The sequence below is a fragment of the Mytilus trossulus genome, chromosome 14, assembly GCF_036588685.1.
Source record: "Mytilus trossulus isolate FHL-02 chromosome 14, PNRI_Mtr1.1.1.hap1, whole genome shotgun sequence".
NCBI lineage: Eukaryota > Metazoa > Mollusca > Bivalvia > Mytilida > Mytilidae > Mytilus > Mytilus trossulus.
In genome coordinates, this window is record NC_086386.1 from 70,863,340 (window position 1) to 70,883,182 (window position 19,843).

Below are 19,843 nucleotides of genomic sequence, written 5' to 3' on the forward strand. Positions count from 1 at the left end.
AAATAAAAGATGCTTTGGCATTCTGTGATTATACGTTGTACCTTAACTGATATTAGAGAATCGAAAAAAGACATCTGTTAATATTTGACAAACTCAAGATCACACAATTAGCAACCAGCCTCTGTCGATTGTTTCTGTAAATTAAGACTGAACAGTGACAGTTGGGAGAAAATTTGTATACTTGCAACTATTGTGGATTATTTGACACGAAACAGGATGAGTTTGGGTGTGGCCGGGTATCACCATCAAGGATACCACCACCCGGGACCAATGACACACGATTTTTACCAAGCATACCAGCACATGCCACGATACTCAGACCATTGCACGGATGCCGCTTATTTTCAGAACTGGGTTTTGAATGGCCACCATACAGATATTCCTATGCCGCCCGATATTTACGCAATGGGTGGCACTCCGTCGTCGCCCGAGACGTACACCTTAGGTGGGGTACAGTACGAACACTACATTGATAAAAATGGGGACAGAATTGTGAAACGAAGGGTGACCGCTAACAAAAAAGAAAGAAGAAGGACACAAAGTATTAACACGGCTTTTGCTCAGCTTAGGGGATGTATACCAAACGTTCCATCCGATACTAAATTATCCAAAATTAAAACATTAAGACTTGCTACAAGTTATATTACTTATCTCATGGATGTACTAGCCAAAGACGATCCCACGTTGACGGAAAATGGTTTTAAAGCGGAGTTAACGAAGCCGAAAAGTGACAAAAAGGAAGAGAAAAAGACAGCCATCAAATCCGAACCAGTAAGTAGGTTACTTTATTAATTATTTTGGAAATATTGAAATTGCTTATATTGTACTCATCAATATATATACTTACATGCGAGATGGTTATAAGTATAAGGTTCTAATAGACATTTGCTTTTGTCAGAAATCTTATAATCTCTCGGACGGGTAAATTCAAAATTTCTGCTTGAGAAAATTCCGTGCATGGTATATACAAAACTTTTGAAATAAAATATTTCGAAAAATATGCGCTTTATATTTTCCTGTCATACAAGTCCAATTTTTTTTTTTTTTTTGCATAGTCATGTGTTAAATTTAAGTAGCATTTTTCTACACTTAATTTACAATATATACAATTATATAAGAAAATCTAACGATTGGAAATTTAATTTTCGACTAACAGTCCAACAATAAACTTTCAGAATTAAAGAATGTTTTTGATTTATATGATTGAAAAGCAGTACTCTTGGACAATACCATCTTTATGCTTATAGATAGTACAAAATTTTTCCAAACAAATTTGTTTGATAAAAAAAAGTATATATACTTATGATTGCCAATAAGACAATTCTCCACAAGAGACCAAATGTCGTAAAAATTGCGTTCTCTCTTAATTGGTAAAGACATCCAAACATTCAACAGACTTTTAGATTTTTACGATAAACATTATCAAAAAATGTTAAAGACAACATTTTGAAATAGATATTTTAACCAAGACAGGAAACTAATAGACCCACTTCAGAAGCACTGTGTTTTTATCATGCAATACATTTTAGCGAGGTACCAATTTATCAAAAATTTCATAATCTCAAATTATCTTATAATGCATAAGAAACTCCTACTTAACGTAATGAATTCCACTTATCTTTTATGACATTTTAAATTAATATCCATATTTATTAATCGTCCATTTTAAATGGAAATAAAATTTAGGGAGTATGATTCAAATACAAAATTGATTATCAAAAGTAGTTCACGAAGTGCTCATGGACGAAGAAAATTTTAGGGAGAATGATATTTATGATTAAATTGGTTCACGAAGTGTTCATGGACGAAGAAAGTTTTAGGGAGATTCTCAGAATGATATTTATGATAAAATTGGTTTACGAAGTGCAAACGGTACATTTCAATACCTACTAGTTTCTTTTCAATTATTTTTTCTCATCTTTATTTACTTCTGACCGGGTTCAGATCTAAATAGATTGTTAAGGCATCAGTCCTGTCTATATTTGAAAACCTCTTTCGGTTTTGTATGTCTAAGATTGCTGTCTCATTAGAATTCACCCATATTAGTTCTATTACTCATATGTGGATGCAGTATCATTTTGTACTTGAACTTTTATTGTCATCTTTCAATATTATATATCTGATTAAATTTCAAATATACATACACTGGTCGTGCAAATGTAGTACCGTATGTCCGTAAAATAAACCCATACAAACCTAAAAGGTTATTTGCAGAAAAGTATAATAAAACATTTGTTTTCGCATTTTTCATTGATCTTCAAGTTCATTTTGAAAATCACATTGAAAGTATTTATAACCGTTAGAAAAATGAATTTGTAAAAAATCACAACTATATAATTCGTTTGCAAATTAAACTTTCATTTATGAATTAAATTCTTGAAAAATCCTCAAGTATGTTTGAAATTTGTTTACACTCCTAAACGCAAAACTTTTGAAATGCCTGGTGCGACCCCTCACGTATATTTGCCCTGACCCCTTTTAACCGAAGTAAGATTTTATAAGTAGTTAATAACAGGGGCTTATCAGACATTCGTATGCATGATGTAGCAAGATTAGCGATGTAGATAGTTGTATTTACTACAACCCGAGGTGTTTACTTACAAATATTTCTTATTAATGTGTAAATAGATACAAATAATCACCAAAAACAAAGAATTTACAATGGTATGATATAACGGACTATAAATGCTGTTCTTGCACTTTTACTTCGTATTGTTTTTCGCTTTGAAGAGAAATGTTTTTCTGAGATCACTTGAAAACCAACACAAAAAATTGATATAAAAAAAAAGTTTGACTGTTATTCGGACATAAGGTTCACGGATTCTATGATTTTATAGATTGATAATAAATATAAACAGAAACAAACAAACAAACACACATTTATTTCTCTATCTATCTAAAGAAGTAGAACACAAAACAAGTTGTTCTCGTATCTGATTTAGACTATAATATATAACAGAAATTAAATTCAAAACATTCATACAAGTTATACATGTATCGACAATATTATAGTTATTGATAATATAAACAGTATTATAAAAGAAATGTAGTGACAACAAAAGCAAGTGTAGTTCAGAATTGTTCAATGGTATCAAAATTATCTTTAATGCAACATTTTATAATTGCTTTCTGTGGAATGCACCAGAGACCAAAGAGCCGTTCAATTTTATTTCTTATTTATTTGTGACATACTTAAAAGATTAAACAAAAGTAATAAAAATAAAAACGAATTGAGATATTCTTTTAAATTCTCTCACATTATTTACTCTTCCGTTTTAATGTGAACTGTCATCGTTTTATAAGAGCATTTTAACATTCCAATGCCCAGTAATGGCCGTCAAAAACCAGCTTCGAATCGCTCGTCCTGCTGAGGTTAAACCAACAACCGGCGACAGAAATTAGATGTATAATCGACAAATCCATTCAGTTATTTGTTTCTGAATATCTTTTATCAAAATGTTTTCATTAAGAAAAATACTTCTGAGCTCGTTAAACTCTATGTGGCCATGTTAACCCTATGATCCCGCGAGTTTTGAAATGAAGCACCGTGATTAAAAACATAAAAATGATATCAATCATAAACTCTGAATTCGTTATATCAAAAACATTACAAAGCTTAAAAACTCCGTTGTTTTAAATAACAGCACCAGCATTGTTTCAATTATTTTATTTTAATAAACGTAAGAATGGATAGGAATGAAAACTTATACATTTGATCTCAGGTTAATGACGACTGCTTTCTGTATAAATTTATAATACATTCTAATTTATAATACATTATATTCTGTTTTTACTGATTGTTCTCTTTGGGTTCTGTTTTAAAATAATTTCGAATATTGTTCGTATACCCTTCTGACTCTATAAATGGAAATAAAAATCTTTGAATATTCACATTGCATTTTCTGAAAATTCAAATATTGTTAATTAGACAGACTTTCAAAAGTACACCATTATAGTTTGATTTAAATAAAATAAAACATTATTAATATAAATACATTATGAGAAAACAAATTGAAAACTATTATATCACTTCTTGTGAAAAGGAAAATGAGTATACTTGAAGAGCAACATATTCTCTAAATTTTATAATCTCTAAACAGACAAACTCGGAAGCATTTCTCAGGAATACTAATATGCAAATGAGAAAAGAGACATACGATACAAATTTGAAGATGAAGACAATTGACTAGCTTTCATAATGAGAGGTTAATCTATTATATAAACACTATGAAAATAAGTGTACTTTAAGAACTAAATATTCTCTAAATTTTATAATCTCTAAACTGCAACAAACAAACTCGGAAGCATTTCGTCGGAATCTGCAGCAGAAAAGAGACATAAGGTACACATTTAAAGATGAAGACACTTGACTAGCTTTCATACCGAGAGGTTAATCGTCTAAATGACAAGTGATGTCTTATTTCATTTCAAAAATTAGGTGTAGATTTCACCATTTGAAATCAATTTGCTGTTTTTATGTGTAGACGGCTCCACTTTACATGTTCTGCTATATGAATGTGCTTAGCTGCTGTGAAAAATCTATAACTTCACAAATAAAATTAACGGAGGGCATTTCGTATATATTTCATTCTAAAGCAGATGTATTTCTGAGTGAAATATACAATGAAATAGACATCGTTAATAATTTGAAATAGACAACGAAAAAGCTCATACATTGAAAAGCTAACCGAGACAACGAAACTTATTTGAAAACAATTCAACTAATTTAAACTAAAAAGTGAAATCATATTCGAAAATAAGTTAAAATAGACAATAAAAATAAGCTTAAATAGATGATGAAATTCAGTTATATTGCAATGAAGCTAACCCATACTATAGACAGTATAATAAGTCAAAATAGTTTATGGAAATAAGCCGAAATATCCATCGGTAATCATTTGAAAAAGACAACGAAAATAAGCTGAAATATACATCGATAAGAAATTGAAATAGACAGTAGAAAAGGCTGAACTAGCCATCGAAAAATATATTCAAAAACTGAAATACACAACGGAACTTGTTTGAAAGGCAATGCAACTAATTTTTAACAAGAAAGTGAAATTATTTGAAAATAAGCTAAAATAGATTACAAAAATAAGATTAATAAAGTCAATGAAATTAAGTTGAAATAGACAAAGGAAATGGGCAAAGAAAACTCAATAAACATGATTAAAAATAATAAAATTTGGTTGAAACGATTGAATATAAAATATAAAAAATCGTCCAATAATGTACAGTTTACTGGTGTTTAATCTAGAATAACATATATAATTTCATTTCATGCTGACTTCAATGTTTTCATAAGTGACTGAAAAACATTCTAGTGTACCTGATACGCCACCTATGACTTTCCAGATTACAACTCATGACAAACATGTACTTTTTGAAATCATCGTTTTGTAATGAGAGAAAGTATAACTGCGCCATAATTTGGCATTCAAGTATACAAGTATAACTGCAGATACTATCCATTGATGTTGACATTTTAGAGAGAAATTTTAAAAAATATACAAAAAATCATCACTATTAAAAATTACGATTTTTTTTATCCCTATTAACATTCACACGTTTAGCAAAAATAACTAAAAAAGTACTACATCTTTTGCCGTGTTTTTTAATAGCATCTCAAATTACAAAATATATACGATCAAAACAAAATGCAAATTATATTATATATACTTTTGACCCAACTGAAGCTCACAACAATATTATATTTACAATAATTCGCAAAAGTGCTTTTATAATAGGAAGATAATTTATAAGATCTGATACACAAGTAGTAGCTTACACGTTTTCCTCTTTAACATCCTCAAGGAAATTATGTCCCACTTAACACCGTTTTAACTGCATTTACCTCTTCTTCAGCAGTGTTGTTGAGTGTTATCATTTGGAGTGCATATTTTATTTCATTCAGACATGCAAGGAAGTTTATGGTTTTATAAGGCCAGTTTTGCCACGGTTTATATTTCGTAGTAGAACTCATCTAGAAAAATAAAACTTTAGAGGGAGAAATAAATTTCAAGTTATGATGAGGCTTCATGTTTCTCAGTTTTAAATTATCTGTGAAGCGGTTTTTTTTTAGGACGAACTTGTTTTTCTTTTTGGCTTTAGGTCATGCTGGTTGCCTGTCAGATTTATTTGTCTGAAGAAATCTGTTTGGGTCATCAATATTTATTTAGCAAATCAAAGCCAAAAAAAAGTAGTTTAGAATCTTTTTAATCTGGCTGTTTGTCCAGTGTTTGCATGATCAAAAACAACAAATATTCTACTAAAAGCAATTTATTCCCTTTTCTCAATATACCCCCCCCCCCCCCCCCGAAAAAAACCAACCCCAACCCCAACCTGTAACTGTATGAAAGAAACATGTTTACAGAGAAGACTTCAAGTACTCGTTTCATTCATCCGAATAATCCAGTCGCTACAGTCCTACATGTACTGGGCGTAAGAGGACGCAGAATCATTTGAATAACGCTTTATCTGATATGTCAACGTTTGAAAATTTTACAGTTACCGGGTCAATATTTCCCGCCAAAAATATAGCGATTGAGAAATTAAGAAAATACAAAAGGCAAAATATATTTTAAGTGTGTTTACATTTCGTTAAAAAAAATATATAAAAGTTTTAGTTGTAACGTTTTAGAGACCGGTAATTTTTGCTTTGTATAATTAAAAGAACATTATGCAGTAAATGTCCGACGGGCAAAAAAATAAGACCGCGTCATAGATAAAGTTTACATAAGGCGCGTGGATAATTTGTTTACTAAACATTTGATTGGTATCTTCATCATCAAAGACATTTGTAACGGGGACTTGGGATATGCATCTGTAAAGCCGTAAAAATGTCAGTACATATTTTTCATAACCGGAATATTTCAGGTCTTCTCCGTAATCGAACTATTCTATTTGTGAGTATGCAGCCATCCAAGATCGAAAGAAACGAAACATTCTGACTGCAACTTTTATGAAAAAGATTAAAATGAGTTCTGTATGAATTTTAAATTATTTACATGTTTTTTCCTATTTTTTATTACAATAACAAAATTTCCGTTCATCGTAAATTTCTATAAAAAAAAATTATTGAAGGAAAAAAACCGGCACGATTTTAATTATGCAAAATCGTTAGGACCTAGTGGACATCTCAGACTCATAAGTATATATGATGCTTACTAAATACTGAAAATATTCGACAAAATAGGAATGTTATATATTTCGTATGTTAACGAACTTTGCTAAAATACTGTCTATCATGAAACTTATTTTGCCAGTTATAGTATATCTTCGATTTGATAAAAGTAACATCAATTAAGATTTGTAAAGAAGTCAATAAATATTTACAGAGGCGACAAATTGCTCTGTTATAATATATTATCATAATAACGAATTAGAGTTTGTTGTTTTCTAAAGAAAACTTGAAATTGTGTAAGAAAATACAAATAATGTGCTATTGAAACTGTAAAATATAGCACCAAATTTAGAAATTAAAACAAATAACAATCATGTTTTCTCCAGAACAGGTGCGAAGGGACGACTCTCGGTTTTTATAAACACTTCTTTTACACATATTGTGGAAACTAGATACTACATCTTGTCGCGGAAAGTTCGCCGAGGGAGTTAACATCACGTCCATGTAAACGATCGGCGGAATTATTCATAATTACAATCCAACGCCCATCAAATTAAAATGGCTATACATCATTGAATGATATCGGAATAATCTCCGAGGCTATAATTCCCTAATTCGATTTGTGTTTGATTCTTCATCTTGTTCAATTTTTGATCAATTTTCTTTCATGTTACGAAAACCTCCGCAGGAATTAAGCCGGTTTAATTTAATATAGCTAATTGATGAAGTACCCATAAAAAGGCAGTTGGGTATTCTATTCAATATAGTAAAATTAACATTGATACGGTAATTATCGGTGGTTGATCATCATTTGACGTGCACAAACTTAAAATGGTTTCTTTATTAGTCCCTTGTGCGCAAGGTTAGTTTGTTGTGATACACAGCACTCCATCTGTTTACAGAAGAAATGAACCACAGAAAAATGTAAGAAAAACAAATTGGTTAAACCAGTTTGTGGCAAGAAAAATTAAACATTAATTAACTCTTTTTCGTAAATGGGCACATTTATACAGCGTTTGATTCCAAACTATATATATTAGGGTAGGACTGGGGTACCAAACTACATGACGAATACCGGTAAAATATTCAGCTACAAAAGGAGATTTGACAAATGACGACAAAAATAAGGGTTTGATTTGACGCTAACGGTAGCGAAAACCGACGTTTGACGCTTGACAATAAAAGGCATTTCTATACCGTTGTATAAAGTTGTCGACTGTAGGCTCCGCTTCAAGGGGCAAGGGATTTTGACAGGAGCGGTCGAAAAACTTTCTTTTTGTAATTAGAAACGTTACTTTTTACGTTAAAGAAATACTTATTTCGTGTTATTGTTTGAATAACATTCGGTAAAAAAATCCATCAAAAAAGATAAATTACACAGATACTTTAAGCAAATGTTGAAGGGTTACACATGAAACCTAAATACGAAACTAAATGTGACCAACTGTCTGAGAAATGATATTATAATATATTCCATTCTTTATCATGCCTACATACAAAAATAGTTTGTATATACATGTAGATAACAAAGTTAATCACGCTTAAATGTTTTGTTTGTAAATTATACATATACAAACTATAAATATTTACAGATAAATAATTGTCTCTATGAATGAAGTCTTTGAGATGAGAAAAACTACATGCTATCTCAATTATTACGTTCATGCGCTATCTGTCGTCTGCCCAAACTTTTTTAATTTTCATTTCTACATTTCACGTGCACGTGCCTTGTAAAAGATAAGTGCAAACGATGCTTCTGATTGTCGTTAAGTTTATTTCTGAATGTAAATCATTTTTTAAATGATTTTTCTTGAATCTGGCATGGCAGTTCTTTACGACGAAAACGATAAGAACATGCCAAAACTGCACTTAAATGAACTCTGAAAAAATTCCACTAATTATGTACATGTTGATAACTTTTTATGTTGAAAATAAGACATAATTAATGGTTATATTACTAAAAGCTGATAAGAGTATCTTTCTTAATTTTGTTAAGGGTTTCTGTGGATTTCTGTTTTTAAGGCGGATTCAAAGTTGGAACAAATCGGTCAGTTTGGATACGCGAATCTGATTAGCCGCAATATGTCTAAAATGATTTAAAACACGTACAGAAGTAAGATTTTTAAAGGGAAAATCAAGTAAACGCAAACTACTGAAAACAAAAATGGGTGCAATATATGTTCACTGCATGTGTTTGTATCTTGGTTAGAATAACTCATCAGCTATGGTATTTCTATTCCGAAAATAATGCAAATAGTTTCATTTGTTCCTACGGAAACTCAATGTGGAAAAAGTAGTTCACATTGACTTTGAATTAAGAATTTGGACGGGTTTCGGTGAATACCCTCTGACTAAATTCTATATAATTCTTGAGAAGAAATATCAATGTCAAATTAAAACAAATCGAACCCTGAAACATTCAAAGTAAAACGTTTATTCGAATCAAATATTAAGAAAACGGGAAATCGATTCCTACACTTGTCGTCTGCGGAGAAATTTTCGAAGGCAGAAGGTCCGTAATAATCATCAGATCAAACTCAATTGAATTTGAAATAATTGTGTTATTGTAAACGATTGGTTGTTGTTAATTATCAAATAAAATGATTATCCCAACAATGAAAAAGATGTATCAATGGCAATTTAATTTCATTACAAAATACCATAACGAAGAGCTATGGAAAGATCGGGACTAGATTACTGATAAAATTTATCGCATTTTGTTTATTTATAGTCAATATTTCCTGTTTGTTTTTATTAAAACACGTTGCTTAAATATATTCTGTATGTTTAAAACACGTTGTTAAAAAAAAATCTTAACTGTTTTTGAAACACGTTTCTTATGAAATTCCGATTGTTTTTAAAACTCTTTTGTTGAAATATCCTCGAAGAAGGTCCCGAATGTATCAAGTACTATGTCACTGTTCGCAGAGTGCCACGCTCACGACACTCGGCATCAAACACATTTTTTAAAGTAGGTTCACATGTATAAGAGGGGACCTGGAGGATTAATTAAGAAATTTTGCTCAATTTTCATGTATTTCCATCTTCCGGGTCTCATCTCATTTCATGTTGAATACTGAAAAATTGCTGCGAAAAAGGTTTCGAAATGTGACATACTTATTGGTTTGTTAACCCAGCAAACTAATAAAAAGAAAAATCCGGATTGTATAGTATTCTTTTGCGTCAGCAGAATCGGCTTCCTGTCGTAGCTCGAACTGTTTCCCAAGTCAGATGTTGCATTCAACAACATTTTGACATTTTCAGTAAAGATTTGTGTTTAAAAAAATGAACTTAAGCATTTTATGCAAAAAAGTGAGAGGAAAAAACTCAATTTATTTGCAAAGATTTTAAAGTCATGTATTTTTTTTATATTATTTACGAGAATGAAAACTGACGTTTGATATGAATACGTTATGTAATTTATTTTCATAATTTTTATGAATGGAATAATTTTAAAACATTTTTTGCTGAAGATATCAATGTAATCGAAACCCCTGCGGCGAACCACTAGTTACCCGCCATGTCTTATGCAAACTTATCAAATATTTGATTATATGTTCGCTTATCTTATGCAAAAAATATTTAAAAACTACAAGATGTAAATGTATTTACCAAAAAAATTAAACCGGAGAGGAAATGATATATGTACGTTATTTTGACGTAGTTTTGACTGATACGACTTTAAACAACGGAAACGCATTTTTCACGCTTTATAATTTATTTTATTGTTTTGAATTAAAGAAGCTAAGTTACACATTAAAGCCATTATATTTCTTGTTTTTTAAAACATTTTAAGAGAGGAAATAATTAAATCCGTAGTTGTGTAAGTTGATTTAATCACGATTTGTAGAACTGAATGTTGGCGTCTTCTAGTCGAAGAATCATTTTAAGCAAGCCCACCCATAATCCGCTGTCTAAAATTTGAAATCTCAAACGTCGGAAATGGGTTTCGAATTCTACTATTTTATGTGAGAACTGACCATGCCAGTTAAAGTATATGTGCACTTTACTGTATCTGGAATATGGGTATAATTTAAGTTAAGTCAATTCTTTTAACTTAAGTTGAAATTGATGTGTTAAGGGGCAAATTCTTTATTTAACTCTAACATCTCTTTAATACAAATTATGAGGCGAGAATAAGTCATTTCATTACTACATCTTTTTCTGTCTGTTTGCAGATTATTGTGAAAGATACCCTAACTTTAATTTAAATTAAAAAGGGGTCAGTTCATTGAATTTCGTAATTTAAACAATTCCATTATAGCTATGCTTACTCTTTGACTGACCGGAAATACCTGAAGGAGTCACATCTTGACCATTGGTTAGTTTGTATTATTTTCAAGTTCAAGTCGCGATAATTGATGCCCTCTTAGAAGAATTAAGCAAGACTGAGACACTGTGTCCTTACACGACATATAAAGACGTTGAAAATTTAGGACAATGATACTACTATTTTTATTGTATGAAAACTGAGACACGATTTGAAGTCGGAGATAGCATTTTATGTTTACGTTCGGTGGTCGCTTTCTTTACTTTTATTATCAACAAATTTGTCTCCGTATACCATTTATTCTGCTGAAAGATATTTTAATTAGCGAAGATTAAATGGACGTATGACAGACACTTGATAAAGCTGCGGTTACAAGGTCAAAAGGTTGCATGGGATCACCCAAGTGTTTTACGGTTTATTCGGAACTCCCCTATCTTGATCTATGCTTTCTTAGATATCATGACATGTTTTACCAACCTGTAAATGACATCATTTGTAAACAAAATATTTTCTTAAGTAAACATATCTTAAATTTTCTTCTTAAGTATTTCGGGTCAAAGAGAACACAGTATATAAAAAACAAGGAGATGTGGGATGGTAGTCAATGAGACAGATCTACTGCACGAACCTAATAACGAGTATGGTTGTCGTTTGTTGCTGTGTTACATATTTGTTTTTCGTTCATTATTTTGTACATAAATTAGGCCATTTGTTTTCTCACTTGAGGTGTTTCACATTTATCATTCGGGGTCTTAAATAGCTGATTCTGTGGTATGGGCTTTGCTCATTGCTGAAGGCTGTACTGTGAACTATTGTTGTTAATTTCACTTAAATCAATGTACAGGGTCTAACCAGGGTTTGACAATGCACAAAAGCCATACCGTATAATAACATATAGAATTTCAAACATGACAAATAGTGTACTATATTAATGATGTTATATTTGATCGTTGATATTGTATAAAAAGATTTATTAAATTTCTTTTCATTTTTTTCAGATGGACATTCTGGAGAGTGACTCAGGTAGTGACAAAAGTGACAAAAGTAAGGGACGAGGACGAACTGGCTGGCCTCAACATGTCTGGGCCTCCGAGTTAAAACCGTGAATTATCATTAGATTTAGTGACAATCAATAGCAATTGAATTCCAATGAGGATACGTGAATTCCACAGGACATCCGGGTCTTATGACATGAAATTCCGAAAAACCAAATTAGACAGACAGGAAGTACTGCAAACGGAACTATACGAATGCTTTCGCTGGACAAAACAGGATATCCGGTTGAATTGAAAGACATTTCCGGTAACCATTTACTTTCCAATTTGTGTTTTGCAGCATTTCTTTAATTTTATGAATGATTGTAGAACGAACTATTTATCTGAATATATGTGTGTGTGTGAGAATTTGAGCAATTATCTAATAGACTTTTGTGATACGGAATTTATTGCAATACTTGAGGTTATCGAATTTTTACGATAAATCAAGTGGCAGTCGTCCAAGGTCAACTATGACACGATACCGAAATCCGAACACAACTTTATATTCGTGCCAAATTAATGATTGTTATGTTGTTTTTTCTTAATTATTCAGAGATGTTATAATTAAATATGAGATACTCAAATACATGTTTTATTGAAATTATTTGTTTTGTTTCAATGCATAACTTATTTTTGAAAGTTTATATTGGAGACCATTAAACAAATTAATGAAATCTGACTGAAATACACATTTTGCTTTGATGATCGGAAAATGCTTAGTTTTACTTATTGTCACGTCTGGTATCTATTATACTAGCCAATGGAATGTCAGCCTTCAGATAAACCAGACAAAACCAGAGGATCCGTAAAAGGGATTTGAAATGGAAGGTAAAACGTACAAAGCTTAGACATGCATAATCTGTATTTTAGAGAGATTGATCTAAAAATTAACTAAACTAGAAGACTAAACACGAAACAGGGACAAACACTTGAAAACTTTGAAAAGATGCAAGGTGTTGGGCATACATCAACGGAACCGCAACAGAACAATACAAACATGACTTAAAAAATTCCAATTGTACATTTCACACTCTTATCGGCATGATTTGATTGAAGAAAAATCATGAAATAGAATAAATAAGGCCTATGAGATATCTGCTCGGATTTCAACAAAATTCAAAACACGAAGAAAACCATACACAGTCACAAAAAATCAAACTGATAGATAAAACCATCGACATGAGTGATAAACAAATCAAAACATGATAAAAAAAACACCTGAAACAAACAAAAAGAAACCCTAAAACTTAAAACTAAAAAAAACACACACACAACAGATGCATTGGGATAAAGGACCTGACTCGGTTAATGCATTTGATAATACGAAGGAGTTAAAACTAATTTATTTATGATACTCACAAATCTACCTTTACCCTACCATTGTTACAGACTAAACAAAAACATGAATGTGTCCTTTTACCTGAACTATAGTATATTATATTTTTGTTGTGGGGTCAGTTGAAACCTGACTCCGGGTGCATGGTTGTTTCGCTACTTTTAATATATCCATTAGGGGGCGTCGGCTGTGTTCTGCTCTTTTGTCGGGTTGTTGTCTCTTTGACACATACCAAGTTTCCATAATTTACTCTATAATATCAAAAACAATATGTGGTGTGATAGCCAATGAGACAAGAGACCAAATAACAAAAAAATTAACAACTATATATATATATATATAGGTCACCGTACGGTCTTCAGCAAAGAGCAAGGTCCATATTGCATAGTCAGCTATAAAAGGTCCCGGCCGAAATGACAAATGTAAAACAATGTAAGCGAGAAAACTTACAGACTGATTAATGTAGGAAAATATGAACGAAAAACAAACGCAACCGCTATCTTACAGACTCTAGACTTGGGTCAGACACAAACATACAGTATGTAGCGGAGAAGAACTTGATGGCGGGAGAGATCCTAACCCTCCTCTAACAATACAACTTAAGAACGAACTATAGAAATCAGTTGAAAAAGGCTTAAGTCTGCCAAAGACCAAAATGGCGTAGAAGTTAACAACTATAGAGAATGAACTGCTACTGGAAAAAAATATATACAGAAAAGGGCCAGATAATTTGCCCATCAACAGACCAACAATTGACCCTCGAATAAACAAAAGGGGACCGACACGAGTATGCGTGTATTTGGAGAAAACTTTCTTTTAAATTTAATACAGGCATATCTCTGAGTCTCGTTTGGTCTATTTTTCCTTCGATTTATCTGACTGTCTCGCCACAAATAGTTTATTGCATCTTTCGGCAGATACCACAGTGCTTTGCACTTATATTTTCCACATAGCCATAGGTAGCATGCTGTCATTTATTACCCCTTTGTACGACCCATCTATCCAATAAACTATCATGCAATTCCCTTGTTTCTCGATGAATTCAGTCATTATATTGATTTGTCAATTCTGATATTAAATTAATACGCATATGGTTATCGTTAGACGCCAGTATAAGCAAATTAGCATTGACGTTTGCTAAAGTGCTGATCAATTGGCGGAGCAAGTTAACCCTTTTCTCAGTGATATAATGGGCATTTGCAGACCGCTTAAGATACTGTTGTTATGTCAAGAACAGAAGAACAATGCAAAGTACTTTTCTACAAACAGTATAAGCACACCGTTGAAAGTTATGAACGACTTCTTATATAATGATAGTCTCGGTGACGCAGACTAATATTATGGAAGTTTCATAAACCGTCTGCGATTCTCATACTATATACTAGTATGTTATGAAATGCTTTTTGTCGCTATTAAACAAAATTGTTTAAAGACCGCATGAGTGCAGGGGGCAAAGTTTTTTTGGGTAAATTTGAAGATGATACACATGAGAAAATGTGTTTCTTACTCAGCTCCTCCTGGTTCGTTTATCAAAAATATTTTACATGGTTTTTTTTACACAATTATCAAAAACATTCGCTTGAAAAATACGGACAACATCCAAAATTTGAAGTGAAAACATCGCTCTAGTATTGCTTCATTTTTTAGGCGACAAAATTTCAAGGGCATATTTAAACTCAATGTAAATATTATAATTTTCAGTAAAACGTATAAAGGATTTACTCCAAAAGTATCGGACATGTTCATGCCAATGACATATAAGCGTATGGTAACTTAAATATTTGTCAACATAAAATGATGTTCAACACTTCTCTTCACCGTTTTTTTTGGAGTCTAGAGCCTACTTTTTCTTTCTTAAACCTGGACCACTTCATTATTTCTATTATCAAAACCCAAATTCAATCTACCTAAACGCGCAAATATTTGTGGAATCACCATTTTTCACTGCAAAGTTTTCAAATATACAATGTAAGTAAAAAAAAAATCGGTAAATAGGATATTTTTTTCTCCAGTTGTATGCAAGATGTTATAAACTTTTGTAAAATTCACACTTAACTGCCAGACCGTAAAAGCAGATAACGCAATGAAAAATAAATCAAATATTGATTACTGATGACATAGGACAATTGCATGCAAATGCAGCAGATTTGAACGTTAAAACAGGCGCCAACCTTCACCCTAACACGAAACAGTGGTGTAACAATACAACATAAAATACACACTATATGTTTATAACAGCAAGGTCTTTGATCGAAAATCATTCAACATCAGTTTTATAAGAGTTATGCCAGTATAAGCATCTATAGTATAAAAAAAACGTCATATTTCACGAATACTAAAATCAGTGTATGGGATTATTGTTTTATTTCAATTTTCGGTTGGAGTTTAACATGTCAAAAGCTGTATGTAAAATGTTATAAACTTCTGTAAAATTCCTTTTTAAGCTGCAGTTTAAATAAATCTCAATGTGGTACCAAACACCAGAACTAAAATTGACACTTTAGCGGAAAGTTTGTCACAGTGACTTTAGCAGAAATTTGTTGTGGACTTTAGCGGTGCTGTGGACATTAGAGGAATTATGGACTTTAGCGGTGACACAAACAGAACTCTTAAAATTTCATAAAAATTGAACCACACACTTGATCAGAAAAAAAATCATTGAATATATCACTAATTATGATCATTAAGAAGCTAAATATTTTCTTAAAACGTTCAGCTGATTTTACAGAGTTATCTCCCTGCAGTGTTGGCAATATTTTTTACACCTTTTTCTCTGTAAAAAAGTTTTTTACCCAGTAAAGAAAAAAATAACTAGATGTCAATATTACATATCTATATTTGATAAGTGTAATTGACAGGCGCAAAATATTCCATCATATTTTTGTAGATTTAATTCACAAACCAGCATGTCGGCGCCAATCGAAGTCTGATAACGGCCGAAACTTGACGAAACTGTCATTTCTACACTGGTTTTGTTGTATATTCATAGTTTTTGCGAGTATATCTAAAAGTGCTAACTGTTTTATAATGAAATAATGGACTATGATAATTTTTAATGCGGTAAGTACGTACTAATAAAAGTAAAAAAACATATTCAGGAGTTTCTTTATTTGATTAAAAATCGGCGTGGACTTTGGATAGCCTTTCATTGTCGGAAAGTAAAACAGAAAAGACGTCGTACAGAAATTGGCCATGAAGTTATTTATGTTGAAAGTTGCTGTCTCATTGACGTTTCACAGTTTATTCAATTCATACAGAAAAGAGAAGCCAATATGAAAAAAAGTATTTTCGCATTTGTTTGTTTTCTTTGCAACCTTATATTTTCCAGAATGCCGAGCCTTATAATTGAGTTCAAATTATCATAATATATCGTAAATGTTTTATGATGCGTAATTTTAACCATATCGTTCCATTTTCTCCTGTTTCGGACCGTTTGTCATAAGGTTGGGACTAACGCTCTTCATTATTGGAGGAAATAAAGAAATATATATAAAGATATATAATAGCTGAAATGAAACAAATAGATAAGTTTGCGGGGTTAAAAAAATATTTATTTTAGAACAAAATTGAACAGAGCATTTTTTTTTTATAAAAATGAACAACTTTTCAGGAAACTTCTCAGAGATCAATCTTGTATATGAACATTCAGGTATCCTGAAATACATTGCTAACCAAAATTTCTCGACTTTATATTCAACGATTTGTACTTTAAAAGTACCACTTTATTCCAAAATAATGCGAATTATACAGTACATTTATATCCCCTCAGGCTGACGTCCTAACTGGGTTTTCTTTTCCTTCTTTTCTTTTGTTTATAACCTTTTTCAAGTCGTACTACAATTGCAATTGGTACAGACAAATGCTATATTTTCATCTTGAAAACGATATTTCATGATAACAATCTTAACATTTCATCATGCAGATTTGTAAATATTTTATAGCATATTTTTAACCTTGCAAAACTTTTCATATACATTCTTCTTCGTGACATTTATATATATTTACTTTTTTATGGGGTAACAGCGGTGTTCCAGTTATGATCGAGATGATATGCAATCAACGTTGATTCTACACGCAGTAGTTTAATAATCGCCCGCTGCTCGTTCGTACATCAAATCTTAATTCAAAAATACTTTACTTACGTTGAATTGGCAGTGTGTAATTCGGATACCGCCTCCTCTGTTGATAACGGTCTGCTCGATTAAGTGTACGCGGGTTAATGCGCTTTTCCCCATTAGCGCCGTTGGTCTTTTCTGATGACGTACCATAAGACATTAATCAACGTCAAGTCTTGGAAATTAGTTTTTGATAAGGGATAGTATGGGGCAATACTCGAAATAAAATAGCAGCATATATGATACTGAGCGTAACAAGCACTCGTATATCTGCCACTCCCCGTCATAGTATCTGTTTCCAACGGCGTTTGTAGCAGATACTATGAGTTGGAATAATAGACAAAGACTTAGAGTGATTTGGAAGAAGATATTGGTACTATGCTAAGGAGTGGTAGGCATACGGGACCTTTAGAAGAAGGTAATATGACTGTGAGTGGTAGGCATACGGGACCTTTAGAAGAATATACTATGACTGTGAGTGGTAGAGATACGAGTGCTGTCCCCTGGCTTGACATCTGTGCTCAAATATCTACTAGTATTAATCAGTCTATAGAAAGCAGTCTAGCGAATATGGTAACATTAGGAAGGGGTTCAACGGGTTATTTTACCTTGGTAAAATGTTTCAGTCTTATTTTAGCTTACTCTTGTCTGATTAAAGATGGAGAAAGAGTTTTAAGTGAAGATATATCTACGGTAATATTCAAAGGTTGCGGGTTGGTTATTCTAAATCTCAGACTCTAACAATTTTCAAACTTGATGCTATTTATATAAAACAACGAGATGAGTTATGATTTCCAAACCGACCGTACAAGACCCTCTTGGGTAGTCAAGGTCGTCAAGTGGAAACCATTTCGTCGTGATTTTTTAATCCACCACATTAAGTGGATATATATTATAGATATATGCCTTTGTTATTCCCGTTTGAATGGTTTGACAATAGTAATCTTTGGGGCCCTTTATAGCTTGCTGTTCGGTGTGAGCCAATGCTCCGTGTTGAAGGCCGTCCCTTGATCTATAATAGTTTACTTTTATAAATGGTTAATTAGATGGAGAGTTGTCTCATTGGCACTCATACCACATCTTCCTGTATCTATATAGCCTTTTACGGGGGGGGGGGGGGGGGGGGGCGTAAAGAAACCACAAAAAATACTTTAAAAAAGTACTGACCAACTGCATGCTAAAAAGAGAAAAGTGTCAGTACAACCCATAAGAGGTACAATAGCACAACCTTCCTCAAACCAAATAACCCTAAATTTATATAAACACACACACACACACACACATACACATCCCTTCCCCCAAAATGTATAAGAAACAGAAAATAATTACAACACAACGGAAGTACTCTAACAGAAAAAGAAAACAAAGGTTTGATATACACATTCGTACAGCGATAATGCGGCGAAACTTATGCCCTAAACAATTAAATTTTAATGTTAAGGATTATTATCAAAAAGTGACAAAATCATCACCTGAAGTAAAGTAAATGGTAGTAAGTAATAAACATGAGATTGGATTACACGATAGGGGAAATATATTCTGTAATCAGCTGATCAAGGAAATTAGTTAAATACTTTTGATCTTAATTTCAAGATAGTATACACCTAAGGTTATATATACAAAAACCCATTACAAAAAATCAAAAGGATAGAAATCTGTGATTTACAAAACAAACGAATAAATGTTTTCATTTTAAGCTTCTTTTAAATTGAGTTTTACTGTTCGTATTGCTACATATATGTGTTTGTTTATTTTACATTGGCGAGAGGTGTAGGGGGAGGGTTGGGATATCACAAAACACATTTAACCCCGCCACATTTTTGCGAACCTCTGGAATTTGTTTGTTTTATATTTTCTTTTTTGGGTCATCTTTATGTTTCGGAGTTTTAATAGTGTGAAGTGTGACTTCAATTTTCTCTGAACTAGTACACTTTTTTTGATTTGGGGACAGTTAAGAGTCCG

The 19,843-nt window shown here is 32.0% G+C and overlaps 1 protein-coding gene across 2 annotated transcripts; it reads left to right on the forward strand.

Moving 5' to 3' along the window:
• LOC134695850 (heart- and neural crest derivatives-expressed protein 2-like) lies at positions 1 to 13,014 on the forward strand. Of its 2 annotated transcripts, none has more exons than XM_063557294.1 (2): positions 1 to 775; positions 12,392 to 13,014. In XM_063557294.1, exons 1-2 carry the CDS (start codon positions 217 to 219, stop codon positions 12,409 to 12,411), a joined length of 579 nt encoding a protein of 192 aa, XP_063413364.1. In that variant the 5' UTR covers positions 1 to 216; the 3' UTR covers positions 12,412 to 13,014. The 2 variants fall into 2 exon arrangements, with proteins under 2 accessions (XP_063413364.1, XP_063413363.1); XM_063557293.1 differs by having other exon boundaries at positions 3 to 771.
• Positions 13,015 to 19,843: the final 6,829 nt, after the last annotated feature.

What these genes read in the sequence shown, in the direction of transcription:
- LOC134695850 (XM_063557293.1), top strand. Translation starts at nt 217, where the DNA reads ATGAGTTTGGGTGTGGCCGGGTATCACCATCAAGGATACCACCACCCG. An exon ending in CAGCCATCAAATCCGAACCA is followed by an intron (nt 772 to 12,391) that starts GTAAGTAGGTTA and finishes CATTTTTTTCAG; the next exon opens with ATGGACATTCTGGAGAGTGA.